Source organism: Oncorhynchus tshawytscha, linkage group LG03 (genome assembly GCF_018296145.1).
Source record: "Oncorhynchus tshawytscha isolate Ot180627B linkage group LG03, Otsh_v2.0, whole genome shotgun sequence".
In the NCBI taxonomy this organism is placed as follows: domain Eukaryota; kingdom Metazoa; phylum Chordata; class Actinopteri; order Salmoniformes; family Salmonidae; genus Oncorhynchus; species Oncorhynchus tshawytscha.
Genome location: NC_056431.1, coordinates 33,745,778 through 33,766,719, shown reverse-complemented (window position 1 = coordinate 33,766,719; position 20,942 = coordinate 33,745,778). Strand labels below are relative to the sequence as shown.

General features: G+C 41.9%; 1 protein-coding gene across 23 annotated transcripts in view; it reads left to right on the top strand.

Annotated features, from left to right (window-relative positions):
• LOC112234653 (E3 ubiquitin-protein ligase MYCBP2-like) overlaps positions 1-20,942 on the top strand; it is a 326,118-nt gene that overhangs the window by 61,209 nt on the left and 243,967 nt on the right. For all 23 annotated transcript variants that reach the window (XM_042314694.1, XM_042314668.1, XM_042314744.1 and 20 more), the window contains exons 6-11: positions 4,904-5,146; positions 5,832-5,903; positions 6,334-6,433; positions 7,041-7,114; positions 15,437-15,575; positions 16,031-16,107. In XM_042314694.1, the coding sequence (XP_042170628.1) occupies positions 4,904-5,146; positions 5,832-5,903; positions 6,334-6,433; positions 7,041-7,114; positions 15,437-15,575; positions 16,031-16,107 (705 nt within the window). The remainder of the gene's footprint in view (positions 1-4,903; positions 5,147-5,831; positions 5,904-6,333; positions 6,434-7,040; positions 7,115-15,436; positions 15,576-16,030; positions 16,108-20,942) is intronic.

Sequence of the window (20,942 nt, the reverse complement as noted above, 5' to 3'; positions counted from 1 at the left end):
AAGGTGTTTTTCACATATCTATTTGATGATAAGTCATTCGTGGCAGTTTGGTTTCTCCTCTAAACCACATGGAAAAATGCATGCAGCTGGAGATTACGCAATAATTTCGACGGGGGACACCAAGCGGACACCTGGTAAATGTAGTCTCTTATGGTCAATCTTCCAATGATATGCCTACAAATGCGTCACAATGCTGCAGACACCTTGGGGAAACGACAGAAAGTGTAGGCCCATTCCTTGCGCATTCACAGCCATATAAGGAGACATTGGAACAAAGCGCCTCCAAAATCTGGGGCATTTCCTGTTTGAAATTTCATCTTGGTTTCGCCTGTAGCATCAGTTCTGTGGCACTCACAGATAATATCTTTGCAGATTTGGAAACGTCAGTGTTTTCTTTCCAAAGCTGTCAATTATATGCATAGTCAAGCATCTTTTCGTGCCAAAATATCTTGTTTAAAACGGGAACGTTTTTCATCCAAAGATTTTAATAGCGCCCCCTAATGCATCACTGGTTAAGGACAACAAAATCAAGGTATTGGAGTGGCCATCACAAAGCCCTGACCTCAATCCTATAGAAAAGTTGTAGACAGATTGAACTGAAAAGCATGTGCGAGCAAGGAGGCCTACAAACCTGACTCAGTCACATCAGCTCTGTCAGGAGGAATGGGCCAAAGTTCACCCAACTTATTGTGGGAAGCTTGTGGAAGGCTACCTGAAACATTTGACCCAAGTTAAACAATTTAACTGTAATGCTACCAAATACTAATTGAGTGTATGTAAACTTCTGACCCACTGGGAATGTGATGAAAGAAATAAAAGCTGAAATAAATGATTCTCTCTACTATTATTCTGACATTTCTCATTAAAATAAGGTGGTGATCCTAACTGACCTAAAACCAAAATTTTACTAGGATTTACATGTCAGGAATTGTGAAAAATTGAGTTTAAATATATTTGGCTAAGGTGTATGTAAATGTCAGATTTCAACTGTATACGGCTACCTAATGGTGTTCCAAACACTTGACCTAATTTTAGCTCCAAAAAAATGCAATTCTTCCAGTTCAACTGGTAGATATTAATACCATTGTAAAGCACAATTTCTTCCCTTTCCAGCAAAATCAATGACGAGACATCCAGGCGACCTGTCTCTACATGATTGAAGAAGGCAATGGAGCTCTGCCGGGTCTTTTTTTTAAAATGGCGGCGTGGAAGCGAAGGCTACTGAGTGATCGTGATAGGGGAAGATGTGTCGTGTTGGGAAACTGCTTTTTTCACCCGAACTTAAAATGTCAAAACACTATAAAGTGTTTATATAATGTCTCATTACATACCTATTTGAAGGTTTGTGTCGAATTTGAATAGGGGTATTATTTTCAGAAGTAAGCAGCGGCTGTCACTGCTTTTGAGCATCACGATGGCATGCAGTAATGAAAAATACACTTGATTGAATTAAATATGAATGAATTCACGTGTAATTAACTTTACACTCACCATTGATAATGTCTTGATAAATATATACCTTTAAATATGAGTTACACAAAGTAGAGAACTTTATTTTCAGAATGGATGTACAGTGGGGAGAACAAGTATTTGAGTGGGCCAAAATGGGCCAAAATTCCTGCTGCAGTGTCTGTAAACCTGGTCAAGAACTACAGGAAACGTGTGATCTCTGTAATTGCAAACAAAGGTTTCTGCACCAAATATTAAGTCCTGCTTTTCTGATGTATCAAATACTTATGTCATGCAATAAAATGCAAATTAATTACTTAAAAATCATACAATGTGATTTTCTGGATTTTTGTTTTAGATTCCGTCTCTCACAGTTGAAGTGTACCTATGATAAAAATTACAGACCTCTACATGCTTTGTAAGTAGGGAAAACCTGCAAAATCGACAGTGTATCAAATACTTGTTCTCCCCACTGTATGTGATTCTGTTCAGAGAGAGATGAAGGAATATGTTACTTTTGTATAATGTTAATGAACGAAGCATGCAAATGATTAGGGTTAATATTACAACTTCCAATCACATGGGAGAAATACTTTTATAAACCACTAAATGTTAGTAAATTACTGTATAAAGTAACGATGTTAATATAAAAAAAAGAAATGAAACGGTAACACCAACTCAACTCTTGTCATCTCACTCCATCATATACACTGAGTATATAAGAACACCTGCTCTTTCCCTGAAATATGCAATAACATTATGTTGGATTACATGGAAATGATATCCACATTTGTGTGTCCATTTTCTTTGCACTATCTTAATAAAGTATGTTGCATGAACACAAAAAAAAACTCATTTCATTGTATTATGAAATGTCTGGAAAGGGAAAGGCCCAACAAGAGCCCAAGAAACTGTACCACTACACCCCGAACAGCTACAGGAGGTGAAGGCAGGGAAGAGCCTTAGGGAGGTGGCTTGTGCCTCCTGTTGGTACCTGTTTACAGGGAAGCCAATGGTCCAAAAACGTTCCACAGAGTTCATACAGTAGCTATTGCAATTTGGTGACATGCTGTCTTTTTAAAGAGTCCCGGTCATTTTCTTTAGCTATGCACAATCAAGAGCAGAAAGAGAGGCACACAGGAATGTTGCGTCTCAATTTTGGTTAGAACATGTGATTTGCGAAGTTTAATAGAATTTAGGACATGCGTTACTGACATGCATGTGAGATTTCACAATGATTGAACTGTCCTGAATAGGTTGGCACAGCAAACGTGATAGCAAAATATAAAGAAAGCTCTTTGTGAGAAGGTGACGGGTTTGCTTGTGTAAATGCAGGTCAGAGGATGGTATTCTTCTTAAGATTCTGCACATCAGTCTTATGGAATTCATTGATTGATTCAATGTTTATTGATGACCAAATTGACATTAGCACCTTACTCCTGAAAAATGTTTACTATTACCAATAATATTAAAAATAATGTTCTTTTAAAGCATGCATTATGATGTGTATATGGTTAAGCATGTTTTTAATTTGCAAGAGAAGCGTTAACCCCTGGTGGAAAGATGCTGTACTCCACACAATGAATTGCATTATGTGTGCCGTACGTTACGTTGGTACACATCACAATGTAACGTACAGCATCAGAGGTACGTGTTTTTCATCTTTTCTCTAATACTATTGGTCCATTACCATGTCAATCAACGCTTAAATAGAAACATAGCTTACACCCCTGATTTAAATGCTAACACAGTCGCTACAGCCTCGTTTAAATGCCGCGGTTACGCAAAATGTGTACGGAACACCGTTTGGTAGCAATAATATCTGAAGATTTAGCTAGACTCTTACCGGTATTCATGGATGAATGCTTCTCCCTCTGTCACCGATGCCATGTTTGCCCTTAGTTTGAAGATGTCATCGATGCCATGTTTGCCCTTAGTTTGAAGATGTAATCCAGAGTGTTTTATACAACAGCCTTCTTTCTGTGTTCTCTTTTTGGACTAGCTTTGCATTTGGCAATCTCTGCTTCCACCAGGCATTCCACTGATTTACAAACTCAGTCAACTTCCTCCGTGACAACGACACTGTTTCTTCAACACCATTGTCACCAGAAGACTCTACAATATCTGGTTCAATGAAAATGTTAGGCCAAAGCAGTTGGGCACTGATGCTGTGCGATTAGCCTGGTTCGCAGTTGGCGGCGTTAAATTCATCCCAAAGGTGTTCGCTGGGATTGAGGTCAAGGCTCTGTTCAGGCCAGTAAAGTTATTCCACACACATCTCGACAAACCATTTCTGAATGGACCTTGCTTAGTGCACAGGGGCGTTGTCATGCTGAAACAGGAAAGGGCCTTCCCCAAACTGTTGCCACAAAGTTGGAAAAACAGCCCCAGATCATTGTTCCTACTCCACCAAACTTTACATTGGGCACTTATACATTGGGGCAGGTAATGTTCTCCTGGCATCCGCCAAACACAGATTCGTCCATCAGACTGCCTGATGGTGAAGCGTTATTCATCAGACGCGTTTCAACTGCTCCGGAGTCCAATGGAGGTGAGCTTTACACCACTCCAGCCGACGCTTGGCATTGCGAATGGTGATCTTAGGCTTGTGTACGGCTGCTTAGCCATGGAAACCTATTTCATGGAGCTCCCAACTAACAGTTATTGTGCTGATGTTGCTTCTAGAGGCAGTTTGGAACTCAGTAGTGAGTGTTGCAACCGAGGACAGACGATTTTTACGCTCCACGCGCTTCAGCACTCGGTGGTCCCATTCAGTGAGCTTGTGTGGCCTACCACTTCGCGGCTGAGCCGTTGTTGCTCCTAGACATTTCCACTTCACAATAACAGCATTTACAGTTGACAGGGGCAGCTCTAGCAGGGCAGAAATTTGACAAACTGACTGGTTGGAAGGGTGGCATCCTGTCACTGAGCTCTTAGTAAGGCCATTCTACCGGCAATGTTTGACTTTTAAGATTGTATTGCAGTGTTCTCGATATTATACACCTGTCAGCAACGGGTGTGGCTGAAATAGCCAAATCCACTAGTTTGAAGGTGTGTCCATACTTTTGTGTATATATAGTGTAGGTTCAGATTTTTTTTTTGGCTTAATTTGAGCAGAATTTGTCTACATTTTTACGTTTACTAATATAACGTGGGGCTAATTCACCTGAAGAAGAGGAAAATGAAAACACATTAACAGATTGCTTACTCTAAATATAATACAATTGTAATTTTAAATGTTATACAATCAGAATGCGTTTTTCTCAAGTAAAAGGGTTTCAAATTGCGACTACGTTTTCGGCACTCTGGAGCCCTGATATCAAACCAGACCTTTCTACCAAACACTCCACAGTCAAGAAAAGCCAAAACAGTCCACTTCATAGTCTCCCATTTCTATTACAGTTCACTTCCATTAATTCTTCTTTCTTAATTCCCCCCCCACTCTTCATCCCAGGTGCCGACCATTCTGAACGCGCTACAGAGGAGCGTGCAGGCTGTGCTGGTGGGCAAGATCCAGATCCAGGACTGGTTCGGCAACGGCATCAAGCGGGTGGCGCTGATGAACAAGTGGGTGTTGAAGGAGGTGACGATCGACGAGGATGAGCGCTGCCTGCTGCAGACCGATGGCTCCTTCCTCTACCTGCTCTGCAAGGACGGCCTCTACAAAGTGGGCTCCGGCTACAGCGGCACTGTCAGGGTACGTGGGGTGTAGGAAGGTGGGTTGATGTGTGTGTGTACGTGAGAGAGCGTATATGCTACCTGCTCTGCAAGGGCGGCCTCTACAAAGTGGGCTCCAGCTACAGAAGTGACACATCATTGCTCACTGCATGCATAGTCCTCATAGTTTCTTTGCCAGTTTATATGGAAAGGTTTTTAAAACCATTTTTGTAACGCAATAGTCTTCCACAGCAACAATGGTTTTATGACTCTGTACCGCTCCTTTTAAAGATCATTTGCTTGTTGAAGTGAAAAGTAGATTACAGCACATACTAAATAAGACTTCATCATACCTAAATTCTTACAAAGCATTGTGTTTTCCTTCCATTGACTTTTGATCACATAGCCATAGGTTGAGTCAGAACTTAAACATTTCAAACACATTTCTCATAGGCAAATGTTCCAGTTACTGCCCCAGTTGGTTGATAAGAGGAGACTCTCCATAATAGCCCTCTGCTGTACTAAAGTAGAGATGAAATAAAATATTTGAAACTTCTCCCAGATTCCATAATTATTCTCTAATTTCTGAGGTTGATTGTTGATGCCACATAGTGCTGACACAGTGGATCATACATCATTGAGGGAATATATTTGTGTCTTAACGTTTGGCTGTGCGTTTGTGGTTGCGCTCTAAAATTGGACCAATATGTGTGTTTGTATTCCAGGGCCATGTGTATAATTCCACATCACGCATCAGGAATCGGAAGGAGAAGAGATCGTGGTTGGGTTTTGCTCAGGTAACTTAACCTCATTCTTTTTATTTTATTTTATTTTTTTATTAAAATTGACACCATAAGTAAGACTATAGGCAACCTGGAATTCTATTTCATTGCGAGTTATGGTTATGGTCTTGTACCATGCCGTTTGCTCACTGCATTGATTTGGATCACCCCCCATTTTACCCAATAAACATAGTTGCTGATCTGTATGCAGTAAAGGCTTGGGTCAATAATGATTCTGCTCCTACTGAAGACCTTTAGGGGATTAGAAAGGAATAGACATCTACCCCCAAAATAATGTTTATTGATGAAGCATTGTTTGTATTCCTTTGTCCTACACATTCAAACTCTGAGGGCTTGGTCTGGGTTGCTTTTGGGACAAATTGTGACATGCAGTCCTAAAAGTAGTGTATAAATAAATAAAAAAAGATTGATTGTGGGCATGCAGGGCTGCCTGTTGTACCGGGATATGAGTAACAACCACAGTACGTCGGCCATCAAGATCAACCCAGAGACTCTGGAGCATGAGGGAACCATCACCATGCCAGGTACATGACAACACACAGGAACACCTCCTTGTCCCCCATATTGTGTGCTATAATAAACAGGGCAAGGATTTCTTTCATGCACCTGATTTGTAAGCGTGCGCGCCTGGGGGGGTGTGTATTATTAATTTTTATAATCATCAGGTTACTTACTATTGTCAAGAACCAGTGAACGAGGCCTCTGAAACTAGACTTTATCTTGAGATTAACTTGGAAATATTTAATAATAATATTTAAGGCTCATAAAAAATTATTAGGCTCTTATAACCTGCTCACCCAGTGATTGACAATATACCCTTTAGTCATTTATCATATCAATAATATATGCTAAAATAAGGCTTGTAATTCCTGATTGAACAAAGTAGACAAATAGCCACAGGACAAAGATGGCTACATAGCTTTATCGATTCAATGTGCAGACAACACTTAAACACTGTCTGTTTTTACAGTATGCAAATTTAAGAGAAAATAATATGTTTATATTAAAGGAAACGGAGGCCAATGCACAACGTTTCGGCTGAATACCTTTGTCAAGAGCATGACAAATTCATCTCCTTATTCTTTGTACATTATAAATGCACTCATTTTGCTCACTCTCTCCTCTCCATAGGCCTACAGGCAGACGGCCAGAACATAGTCTTCACTGACGGAGAGTACATCAACCAGATTGCTGCCTGCAAAGATGTGAGTCTCCTCATTCTCTCATACACACACTCCTACCTACCTACTCCAGGTGCGCTAAAGTTTTCTTCCGTTCTTTTCTTCTTCTTGAGAGAGAGGAGTGGATAGGGCCAATACGTACCAGCAACTCCCACTCCTTAAATGGTTACAAACCCAGTCTGAAGTCCTGTCTGAGATTTCTATTATACTATAATGTAGAGAGCTGCTGGCCCCGACAGATCATAACAGCATGGTCAGTATTTTTCATGCTCTGGCCCTGAGTGGGTGGTCAGACTACTTCAGGATGAAAATATTTGGTAACACTACTTGAAACCCAGCGTCATAACACATTATGACACTGTCATAACCATGTCATAACAGCTGACAACTTGTCATAACCATGTCATAACAGCTGACAACTTGTCATAACCATGTCATAACAGCTGACAACTTGTCATAACCATGTCATAACAGCTGACAACTTGTCATAACCATGTCATAACAGCTGACAACTTGTCATAACCTGTCATATTTAGACCTTTTGTCATATATTGCGTTATTTTATGGCTGGTTTTGACAACTACATTAAGTGTCAAAACCTACCACACAAGGCAAAACATTCCATTACACCATAGCCTACTTGTCAACAGTAGGTTTATGTTATAACATTTTCTGAAATTTACCATAATAAAATATCATTGTAGTTATTCACATATTGATGTCAGCCCCAATGCTTTGTTTGCTGATGTCTGTGATGAATGCAGGAGCAGATAATGGCTGCAGGAGGGGATGGCTGCCGTTTTACGGGTTCCTAACCAACCGTGCTATTTTGGTAGTTTTTCGCAACTTATTTTGTACATAATATTGCTGCTACCATCTCTTATGACCGAAAAGAGATTCTGGATATCAGAATAGCAATTACTCACCTTGAACTGGACAAAGATTCTCTATAATGAGTCCGATGTGAAGGATATACTGCTTCCCGGAGACCAGGCCCAAATCCCTGTTATTCGTGTGAAGAAAAGACGGAAATACAGGGGGGCAGAGATCAGGGTGCCTTGTGAGAATTCGTCGTCAGGTGGGTAACCCGCTTCTAACATCTATTCTATTGAGCAATGTGCAATCATTGGAAACTAAATTGAACATCCGTTTGAGATTGTCCCACCAACGGGACATTAAAAACGGTAATATCTTATGTTTCACGAGTCGTGGCTGAACGAGGACACGAATAATATAGACCTGGCTGGGTTTTCCATGCATCGGCAGGACGGAACAGGTACGTCTGGTAAGACGATGGGTGGGGATGTGTGTCTATTTGTCAATAACAGCTGGTGTGCGATGTCTAATATTAAATCATTGCTTGCCTGAGGTAGAGTACCTCATGATAAGCTGTAGACCACACAATCTACCAAGAGTTTATCGATATTATTCGTAGCCATCTATTTACGACCACAAACCGATACTGGCACTAAGACCTCCCTCAGCGAGCTATCCATAAACAAACAGGAAAATGTTCATCCAGAAGCAGCGCTCCTTGTGGCCGCTGTAAATTTTTTCCCTGTTATTTAGAACCTGACGGACAACTATGAAAGCTCAAACCAAGTTTATTCACCCAAAGGGTCAGAGAGCTGAACAGACAGACATGTTTCCACCAGCACAAGTGTATATATACCCCAATTTGGGTGCAGTCACCTTCCCTCTAAACATAACTTCCTGCCTAGCAATAAAGACGTAAAGTGATGCGGGCAATTAACTGTTCCTTCTCCTTTATGACCTGACCTCGGCCCCCACTCCTCATCTCTCCACCCTATCAGTGACTGCAACCATGCGATTGCTTTTCCTTTACTCAGTATATTCCAAGCTTAATTGCCTCCCCCATATACATTTCTCCCACAGATAACCATTTACTTCTGGTGCTGAAACCAGACTACAGCACTCCATTTCCATAGGATATCTGATGATTTTAAAAATATTTTGTTTGGAGGGAAAAGGGGGATGCTTGCAAGCTGAAGAACACTATCCCAACGGTGGTGCATGGGGGTGGTCTGCAACCTTTAGCCATCTCGTAATTGAGGTAAGCGCGGTCTGCTGATCGAAAACCTGAGTGGGGTTTTTATTTGGAATGGCAGAAAAGGCTGTCCCAGGATGTCTGACCCTAACTGGGCTCAGGGGCGGTCCTCTGATTTAGTACAAATCCAATTCCCCTTTTGAGTTTTCCTTCATTGAACACTCCAAAATCACATTGTAAATTTGTGTAAACAGTATCATACTCACTCATTCATCTTATACAACAATTAGATATAAACCTGATATCTGGGGCTATTATATAAACAGCGTTATGGTAATGTGGCCACACCGTATCCCATGAGCTTCCCAAGTTGTGACAAACAGACCAGTTCGTAGCTGGATTCTTCACCGATCTTTTATACTTTCCCCGGAACATGAAATTTGTTCGTACCTCAAGTTCTGTGAGGTGGAAGGATTTCCTTTGTCCTCTATGAAAACTTACTCTCTCTGTACTATGTGGCAGGGTCTTCTCAGAAACGTCATGACAGCAGAATATTTTCCCTTTTGCTCTTCCTCACTCTCCGTCACTCACTTTCTGTCGAACACCTCTACAAATAACAAATCCTCCGCTTAAAGAACTAATGGGAGCCATTTCTCTTGAGTTGTTTGATGTATGCTAGCCACCTCTGTCCCTGACAGCCAGCCTCACTCAAGTGTCACTCTGTTCCCTGCTTCATCTGAGCCCCTTACAGTTGGGTCACAGAGATTGTGTTTTGTATTTTTTTGTGTGTGTATAAGGAGAAAGAGCTAGTAAACCAGCATGTGACCATACTCTCCAAGGTTAATCCTTCCAGGCAGGTTCAGGGCTATAGTTGCGTGAGTGGTAAGCAGAGATACAGTGGTGGGGGAGGATGTGATATTTATTTAAACTGTGAAGCCTTACGCATCTGATCAGTCCCTGGATAAGAGGGTGGGGGTGGGGTTGATGGAGAAATGAAGGAGAGATGCTCCTCTCATCAGTAGTGAAAAGAGCAATCTACTTTCTGCAGAGGAGAGAGAGCAGGAGTTAGATAGGCAGAAAAATGGGGGAGGGAGGGGGGTAAGGGCAATCAGAGGGAAGTGAGCTAGAGAAGGGAGGTGGGCAGAGGAGAAGGATGGGCTAGGCAGTGCATAGGTTACAGAAATGGGATGGGAGGAAGGGAAAAAGCAGGAGGGGGAGAAGAGTATGTGCTCAGCCGGAATCAAAGCACAGTGGAAAACAGTGTCATCACATAGTGCAGCTTCACACCACCATGGCCTCTGTCTCATGGCTCACGACAGAAAATGCGTTTCCACTGCTGTCCAATGGTGGAGAGTTTTACACCACTCCAGCCAATGCTTGAAATTGCGCATGGTGATCTTAGGCTTGTGTGCGGCTGATCGTCCATGAAAACCCATTTCATGAAGCTCCCGATGAACAGTTCTTGTGGAGACGTTGCTTCCAGAGGCAGTTTGGAACTCGGTAGTGAGTGTTGCATCTGAGGACAGATGATTTTTACGTGCTACTTGCTTTAGCGGTCACGTTCTGGGAGCTTGTATGGCCTACCGCTTTGCGGCTTAGTCGTTGTTGCTCCTAGACATTTCTACTTCATAATAACAGCACTTACAGTTGACCGGGGCAGCTCCAGCTGGGCAGAACTTTGATGAACTTATTGGCAAGGTGGCATCCTATGACAGTGCCATGTCCCCATACTATTGTATATATAGTGTGTCTAATAACAGTACGGAGAAAAATCTAACTAATGGGCTTATTCAATAATTGTAAATAAATGAAGTGCAATGCTGGAGAGATGGAGAGAGTTGCAGGCTCACATCTATCAAAGCAGAGAGTGGGAGAAATATCATAGAAATAGAATATAATGCACACACTTTTCTCTCACCACAGCAATGCGTTGCACTCAAAACATGCAGTGTTGTGCAAACTTAAGCCCGGGCACAGCCCAACCCAAATCAATTCTCAGAGTATCTTGCGTGGACTGAGAATCTACATTTTCACATTATAGATACTTTTTGGGTGGGGGCAGGAGAATTAATGAGGCGGCAACTTGATTTAAAGTAACTGTCCACATTTCACTGTTTCCACATTTCAATTAAATATGACCTATAAATAACTATACTAAATAAATTATGTGAAATGTTGGTCCCATGTTTCCTGAGCTGAAATTAAAGATCCCAGAAATGTTCCATATGCACAAAAAGCTTATTTCTATCAAATTCTGTGCACAAATTTCTTTACATCCTTGTTAGCGAGAATTTCTCCTTTGCCAAGATAATAAATCTACCTGACAGGTGTGGCATATCAGGAAGCTAATTAAACAGCATGATCGGGTGCACCTTGTGCAGTGGCCAATAGAAGGCCACTCTAAAATATGGAGTTTTGTCACAGAACACACTACCACAGATGTCTCAAGTTTTGAGAGAGCCTGCAATTGGCATTCTGACTGCAGCAATGTCCACCAGAGCTTTTGCCAGAGAATTGAATGTTAATTTCTCGGCCATAAGTTGTTTTAGAGAATTTAGCAGTACGTCCAGCAGGCCTCACAATCGCAGACCACATGTAATCACGCCAGCCAGGAAGGACCTCCACATACGGCTTCTTCACCTGCTGGATCGTCTGAGACCAGCCACCCGGACAGCTGATGAAACAGTGGGTTTGCACTACCGAATCATTTCTGCACAAACGTTCAGAAATGGTCTCAGGGAAGCAAATTTTTGTGCTCGTATTCCTCACCTGGGTCTTCACATGACTACATTTGGGCTTCGTAACTGACTTCAGTGGGCAAATGCTCACCTTTGATGGCCACTGGCACGCTGGAGAAGTGTGCAGTTCACAGATGAATCCCGGTTTCATTTGTACCGGGCAGATGTCAGACAGCGTGTGAGCGGTTTGCTGATGTCAATATGCTCCACGGTGGAGGTGTGGTTATGATATGAGCAGGCATAAGCTTCGGACAACAAACACAATTGCATTTTATTGATGTGCATTCAAACTGCCAGAAGTACTGTTACAAGATCCTGAGTCCCAATGTGCCATTCATCCGCCGCCATCACCTCATGTTTCAGCATGATAATGCACGGCCCCATGTCACAAGGATCTGTACACAATTCCCGGAAACTGAAAATGTCCCAGTTCTTCAATAGCCCACAAACTCACCAGATATGTCACTCATTTAGCATGTTTGGGATGGTCTGGATCAACGCGTACAACAGCTTATTCCTGTTCCCGCCAATATCCAGCAAATTCACACATTGAAGTGGAAGTGGGACAGTATTCCACAGGCCACAATCAACAGCCTGATCAACTCTATGCGAAGGAGATTTCTCGCTGCATGAGGCACCAGATACTTACTGGTTTTCTGATCCATGCCCCTACCTTTAACATAAAAAGATGCATATCTGTATTCCCAGTCATGGGAAATCCATATATTAGGGCCTTATTGAATTTATTTCAATTGGCTGATTTCCTTATATGAACTGTATCTCAGTAAAATCTTTGAAATGGTTGCATTTGTTTTTGTTCAGTGTAACTACAATATTAGTGAAATAGTTGTACTTCCACAAAATTCTAATTACAGTGGGGCAAAAAAGTATTTAGTCAGTGCATGTTCTCCCACTTAAAAAGATGAGAGAGGCCTGTATTTTTCATCATAGGTACACTTCAACTATGACAGACAAAAGGAAAAAAAAAATCCAGAAAATTACATTGTAGGATTTTTTTATGAATTTGCAAATTATGGTGGAAAATAAGTATTTGGTCACCTACAAACAAGCAAGATTTCCGGCTCTCAGTCCTGTAACTTCTTTAAGAGGCTGTACCTATGATGAAAATTACAGGTCTCTCTCATCTTTTTAAGTGGGAGAACTTGCACAATTGGTGGCTGACTAAATACTTTTTTGCCCCACTGTATGTTAAAAGCAGCTTTTCTTAATTTCTTTTATTTGTGGAATTTTACCCCTTTTTCTCCCCAATTTCGTGGTATCCAATTGTTTTTAGGGGCTAGTATCTTGTCTCGTCGCTACAACTCCCGTACGGGCTCGGGAGAGACGAAGGTTGAAAGTCATGCGTCCTCCGATACACAACCCAACCAAGCCGCACTGCTTCTTAACACAGCGCCATCCAACCCGGAAGCCAGCCGCACCAATGTGTCGGAGGAAACACCGTGCACCTGGCAACCTTGGTTAGCGCTCACTGCGCCCGGCCCGCCACAGGAGTCGCTGGTGCGCGATGAGACAAGGATTTCCCTACCGGCCAAACCCTCCCTAACCCGGACGATGCTAGGCCAATTTTGCGGACCTCCCGGTACCACGGACCTCCCGGTCGCAGCCGGTTAAAGCGCCCTTAACCACTGCGCCACCCGGGAGGCAAAAGCAGCTTTTCTGTGTTGGAATGGTGTGGGCGTATACCTATCGTAAAAAATGATATACTTATTGTAAAAACTTAGTCATTCGCCGCAAATATAAGTATAGGATGAGTCAACAACATTATTTGTCTATGAGTTAACAGAATATGAACTTTTAAAAATTAGATTTTCACTGGACAATTACTTTAACTTGGATTACTTTAACTTGCTGTTATTAGAATTTCTTACATTGCCAACAGTGGAAATTATGAGAGAGCTTGCATGCTCTGGTCTGATACTGTAGCTAGCTAGGGGTGTTTCTCCATACACACACAGTGCTGAAAATGGTATTTTCTAGCATTATATCCAAAGGGCTTTGCATGTCAGGGATGCCTGACTTTGCGTGTGTGTGTTTGTATTTATTGTGACTCTTCCTGAGGTCCAGAAAAATTTAAGGCAGTTCATACAATTTTAAAAACATTACAATGCATTCACTTATTTCACAACACAGTGTGTGCCCTCATGCCCCTACTTCACCACTACCACATATCTACAATACAAAATCTGTGTGTGTGTGTAGTGCGTATGTTATCGTGTGTGTGTATGCATGTGTCTGCTGCTTCAGTCCCACTGTTCCATAAGGTGTTTTTATTTGGTATTTTTTATGTAATTGTACTGCTTGCATCTGTTACTTGATGTGGAATACCTCTCATGAATACAAGTAGTGATGAAGTCAATCCCTCCTCCACTTTCAGCCAGGAGAGATTGACATGCATATTATAAATATTAGCCCTCTGTGTACATCAAAGGGCCAACCGTGATGCTGTTGCAATTTATTTTGTTAAAGTCCCTTTTTGTGACGACAAAACTAGGGCCTGTAGGACCTGCCTTGTTGATAGTGCTGTTAAGAATGTAGAGCAGTGCTTTATTATGGATGTCTTAGCTACTGCTGTATCAATATGTTTTAACCATGACATTTTTATTTATTCCTTGCCACCTACTCTGAAAGTAACTGCAGGTATTTTGTTAAGTGTTGCAGTCATTTCAGTTGCTGTAGTAGCTGACGTGTATAGTGTTAAGTCATCTTAACACTATACACATGACATGCCACTCAAAGTCAGTGGCATGTCATTAGTAAAGATCGAAAAAAGTAAGGGGCCAAGACAGCTGCCTTAGGGAATTCTGTATTCTACCTGGGTTATTTCGGAGAGGCTTCCATTAAAGAACACCCTCTGTGTTCTGTTAGACTGTTAAAGCCACAACACAGGTTTTTCCAGCAGCAGACTAGGATCGATAACGTCAAAAGCCGCACTGAAGTCAAACAAAACAGCCCCCACAATGTTTTTATTATCAATTTCTCTCAGCCAATCAGCCATTTGTGTAAGTGTTGTGCTTGTTGAACGTCCTTTCCTGAAAGTGTTCTGAAAGTTTGTCAGTTTGTTTACTGTAAAATAGAATTGTATCTGGTCAACAGTTTACTAAGGGTTGGTAACAGGCTGATTGGTCGGCTATTTGAGCCAGTAAAGGGGGCTTTACTATTCTTCGGTAGCGGAATGACTTTAGATTCCCGCCAAGCCGGGGGGGTACACTTTCTAGTCGGCTTGAATTGAAAATATGGCAAATAGGAGTGACAATATCATCTTCTATTATCCTCAGTAATTTTCCATCTAAGTGTGTTACTCAGGACTAGGTTTGCAAAATTCCGTGAATGTTTCTAAATGATCCCAGGTAATTCAGAAATTATGGTTGAACAGATTCTGGATTTCCTGTTTATTCTCTCCTGATTCCAGGAATCTTCCAACTAGGATTTCTGGAAAACCTGGACATTTTGAGAAAAAGTTTGACATTTTGCTACCCTGCTAATGAGTGCCAGCTTCTGTATGACCTCAAAACTATGTGTCCTTCATACTTGCTATATTTCAATGTGGATCTAAATAAGCCTTTGCCATGTTTCCCTCAGGACGGGTTTGTGGTGAGGATATACGCGACCAGTACGGACCCGGCACTGCAGCAGGAGCTCCAGTTGAAACTGGCCAGGAAGTGTCTCCATGCCTGCGGCATCTCTCTATTTGACCTGGAGAAAGACTTACACATTATTAGTGAGTCCTACTGACTATGCTCCGCAGTGAAATTTCCCCCGGGTACAGATCTAGGATCTGCTTCCCCTCCCCCAATTCTAACCTTAACCATTAGTGGGGAAAATGGAAAACTGGCCCAAGATCAGCATCTAGGGGAAACTTTATGCGACACCATCTTGCTCTGTCAGATATTGGCATATGAGGCTTCACCATATGTGTGGGTTTAAGAGACTGTTGATTTAGTGACGGAGGACAAACTCATTGTAAGGGTTGGAATGGAATGAAAGCAAACCATGTTTATTACCTTTCTATTCATTCCATTCCAGCGATTGCAATGAGCCGGTCTCCATATGTGTGTCTGTTTGTGTATCTGTCTTTGTGTGTTTCAATAATGTCTTTGTTTATTAGTGAATTTGTGCAAATGTGTTTCTCTGCAGAAGTCCATACATCAAAATGTGTGTGTCTGTGTTTTCCAGGTACGGGGTTTGACGAGGAGGCAGCATTGCTGGGAGCAGGCAGGGAATTTGCTTTGATGAAAACAGCCTCAGGAAAGGTAAAAACGTGAGAATTGTTCAAACTGAAATGCATGAGACTGCAGCATAAAAATGTTAATGGTAGTTTGTGTGTGGGTGAATAAGCAAATGGTAATTATAATCTGCTACTCCTAGTTTTGGAGTGTGACCAGCAACACAAGGGCTCTGCTTGTTCTGTTCTTCCTTGCAACACACACACACACACGCTGTCTTCCTGTAGTAGTGAGGACCTTGACACAGGACCTTCAAATGAGGACAATTTCACTTCAAAACCTGATAAAACTGTAATGAAAAAATAGACATGCAGAGCACCAGTCTAGTGAGGACCTGTGGTTGCTAGGTAGTTTCATCTCCTTATTTGAGTGTCCGCAGCCTACCAGGCTGTTTCTGTCTGACGAGTTGAAAACATTACAGGAATGTTCTGCGAATGTTGAAGACTTCACTCAAAACAACATGCAGGGAAATTTTTGAGATTTTGTTCATGTTTAATTCAAAACGTACTGCAAAATGAGCATGATGGTAAAATGGTAAAAAACAGTGTCTGAACATTTCTTTAACATTTACATCTGAAATACAGATTTGGTTCTGAAAGTGCACTGCTCCTTTAAACCTTTACACTCGTACAAGTACACTGGGTGAAGAAAACATGAAGAACACCTTGAGCGCACCCCCCCCCTTTTACCCTCAGAACAGCCTCAATTAATTCGGGGCATGAACTCGACAAGGTGTTAAACGTTCCAAAGGGATGCTGGCCCATGTTGACTCCAATGCTTCTCACAGTTGTGTCAAGTTGGCTGGATGTCCTTTGGGTGGTGGCTCATTCTTGATTTACACGGGAAACGTTGAGCGTGAAAACCCCAGAAGCGTTGCAGTTCTTGACACAAACCGGTGTGCCTGGAACCATACCCCATTCAAAGGCACTTAAATATTTTGTTTTGCCCATTCACCCTCTGAAAGGCACACATACACAAAGACTTGAAATCCTCCTTTAACCTGTCTCCTCCCCTTCATCTACACAGATTTGAAGTGGATTTAACAAGTGATCATAAGGGATCATGAAGTTAACCTGGCCAGTCAATGTCATGGAAAGAGCTGATGTTCTTCATGTTTTGTACACTCAGTGTGTATACCATGCCATGAATTGGCTTATTAATTTGCTCCTTTGCTTGGAGACTTGAAATTGAGCTCAGGAACATCCTGTTTCTATTGATCATCCTTGATGTTTCTACAACTTGATTGGAGTCCACCATTGGTAAATGCAATTGATTGGACATGATTTGGAATGGCACACACCTGTCTATATAAGGTCCCGCAGTGTGTGTCAGAGCAAAAACCAAGCCTTGAGGTTGAAGGAATTGTCTGTAGAACTCCGAGACAGGATTGTGTTGAGGCACAGATCTGGGGAAGGGTACCAAAACATTTCAGCAGAATTTAAGGTCCCCAAGAACTCTGGCCTTCAATATTCTTAAATGGATGAAGTTTGGAACCACCAGGACTCTTCCTAGAGCTGGACCCGATGGTCACTCTGACAGAGCTTCAGAGTTCCTCTGTGGAAATGGTTGTCCTTCTGGAAGGTTCTGTCATCTCTGCAGCACTCCACCAATCAGGTTTTTATGGTAGAGTGGCCAAACAGAAGCCACTCCTCAGTAAAAGGCACATGACCGCTCGCTTGGAGTTGGCCAAAAGGCACCTAAAGAACTCTCAGAACTCTCCTGAATGCCAAGTGTCACGTCTGGAGGAAACCTGGTACCATCCCTATGATGAAGCATGATGGTGGCAGCATCATGCTGTGGGGATGTTTTTAAGCGGGAGGGACTGGGAGACTAGTCAGGATCGAGGGAAAGATGAAAGGAGCAGAGTGATTGTTGATGAAAACCTGATCCAGAGCTCTCAGGACCTCCGACTGAGGAGAAGGTTCTCCTTCCAACAGCATAATCGACCCTAAGCACAAAGCCAAGACAACACAGGAGTGGCTTCAGGACAAGTGTCAATGTCCTTGAGTGGCCCAGCAAGAGCCCGGACTTGAACCCGATCAAACATCTCTGGAGAGACCTGAAAAAAGTTGTGCAGCGACGCTCCCCATCCTACCTGACAGAGCTTGAGAGGATCTGCGGAGAAGAATGGGAGAAACTCATCAAATACAGGTGTGCCAAGCTTGTAGGGTCATGCCCAAGAAGACTCAAGGCTCTAATTGCTTCCGAAGGTGCTTCAACAAATACTGAGTAAACAGTCTGAATTATTATTTTACTTCGTCATTATTGGGTATTGTGTGTAGAATGAGAGAGAGAAAAAAAAAATCAATTTTAGAATAAGGCTGTAACATAACAAAATGTGGAAAAAGCCGAGGGGTATGAATACTTTCCGAATGCACTGTATTATCAAATAATTGTGGTTCACATTTGCAACATTGATCATGTAATGCATGCATTCACAGTCGGGAGCTAAATTGGTGGCTGGTGCTCAGTGGTACCGTGGGCCGCCAACTTCTCTCTCGCTTTCTCTCTGCTAGCTAGTCTAAGGAGTTTTCTAGGCAGTGACCATGGCATGCTTTTTAAGATGAGACTATGGCAGATAGCATTCAGACCTTATGATTGTACATGCCCAGTCAGTAGCCTTATAGACGTATGGGTAGTCTACTCCCCTGAGTAGGCATTGAGTTGGACAGCTATCAGGTTGTTTGTTTAATGAACATCCCCTGATCTATTCATCCCTGCGTCTCCTATTTTACATTACTGTTATTTTTATGATATTTCAGCTGTTATGATAGGCACATTTCAGTGATGAATATACCTATGCCTTGCAAATCACCATGTCTTCTAAATATCACTATCAACATGGACAGCTATACATTTTCCAAAATGTTGTGAAATGTAATTTGACTACTGGGCTATTGTCAGTACCTTTTTGTTGCAAAATAACATCATAGGATATCTACATGATCTGAAATTCTGAACATGCGCACAATGTTTGCAGTGCCAGTGCACTGAGTGGTTCCTCTGGGATGTCACAGGGGAATTGACAGAAATCCAGCAGTTTTTCAGAATGTCTATGCAAATGCACATTACAAGTCATTTTTTTGTAAGATAAGGGGAAATTAGATTACTATTGGTTGTGAATAGGCTAAGAAATGATATAGAAGTAGTTTTTACTTTTAGGTAGCTACTCACTTTCAATAATTAAACACATCTGGTATGATGTTACACAAGTGCTTGTTAGAAAGAATCCTAAGAAACAAACAAGTCATTTTTATGGGAAAGGGGGGTACCTAGTCAGTTGTACAACTGAATGTGTTCAACTGAAATGCGTTTTAACCCAACCCCCTCTGAATTAGAGAGGTGCAGTGGGCTGCCTTAATCGACATCAACGGTGTCCAGGGAGCAGTTGTTGGTGGTTGACTGCCTTGCTCAAGAGCAGAACGGGCAAATGTTTATTTTGTACCTTGCCGGCTCGGGGATTCGCACCAGCGGCCTTTCGGTTATTGGCCCAATGCTCTTAACCCGCTATGCAACCTGCCGCCATGTAATTTCCATGTAGATACCAAGTCGATAACAGACTACCGGTGTGCAATATACACATTTATACATGCATGGCTCTGGACACCTCATTGGACACCTCTGCTGCCAATGCAAGCTTGCCAGCTTGCTGCCAACTTTTCATATCAGGTGATTGGTACACAGGAGGTGGCTGGGTTGCAATATTCCAGTTATTTCCCCAAAATATGTGTGTGTATATATATATATTTGGTGCATGTGACAAATACAATTTGATTTGTGGTTTTTAGTCCCACCCTTCAGCTCCACTGAACCGCTCCAACACCATAAATGTTTTATTTATATTAGCAATTCACTACCGGTCAAATATTTTAGAACACCTACTCATTCAAGGGTTTTTCTTTATTTATACTATTTTCTACATTGTATAATAATAATGAAGACATCTAAACTATGTAGTAAGCAAAAAGTGTTAAACAAATCAAAATATATTTTATATTTGAGATTCTTCAAAGAAGCCACCTTTTTACTTGAAGACAGCTTTGCACACTCTTAGCTTTCTCACAACCAGCTTCATGAGGTAGTTACCTTTAATACATTTCAATTAACAGGTGTGCCTTGTTAAAAGTTAATTTCCGTAATGCTTTTGAGCAATCAGTTGTGTTGTGACAAGGAAGGGGTGGTATACAGAAGATAGCCCTATTTGCTAAAAGACCAAGTCCATATTATGGCAAGAACAGCTCAAATAAGCAAAGAGAAACTACAGTCCATCATTACTTTTACAGCCTCAAGAAATGGCAGCCCAAATAAATGCTTCAGAGTTCAAGTAACAGACACATCTCAACATCAACTGTTCAGAGGAGACTGTGTGAATCAGGCCTTCATGGTTGAATTGCTGCAAAGAAACCACTACTAAGGACACCAATAAGAAGACTTGCTTGGGCCAGGAAACACGAGCAATTGACATTAGACCGGTGTCTTTTGGTATGAAGTCCAAATTGGAGATTTTTGGTTCCAACCACCATGTCTTTGTGAGACGCGTTGTGGGTGAACAGATGATCTCCGCATGTGTATTTCCTACCGTAAAGCATGGAAGAGGTGGTGTTATGGTGTGGGGTGCTTTGCTGATGACACTGTCTGATGTATTTATAATTCAAGGCACACTTAACCGGCATGGCTACCACAGAATTCTGCAGCGATATGCCATCCCATCTCGTTTGGGCTTAGTGGGACTGTCATTTTGTTTTTCAACAGGACAATGATCCAACACACCTCCAGGCTGTGTAAGGGCTATTTTACCAAGAAGGAGAGTGATGGAGTGCTGCACCAGATAACCTTGCCTCCACAATCCCCCGAATTCAACC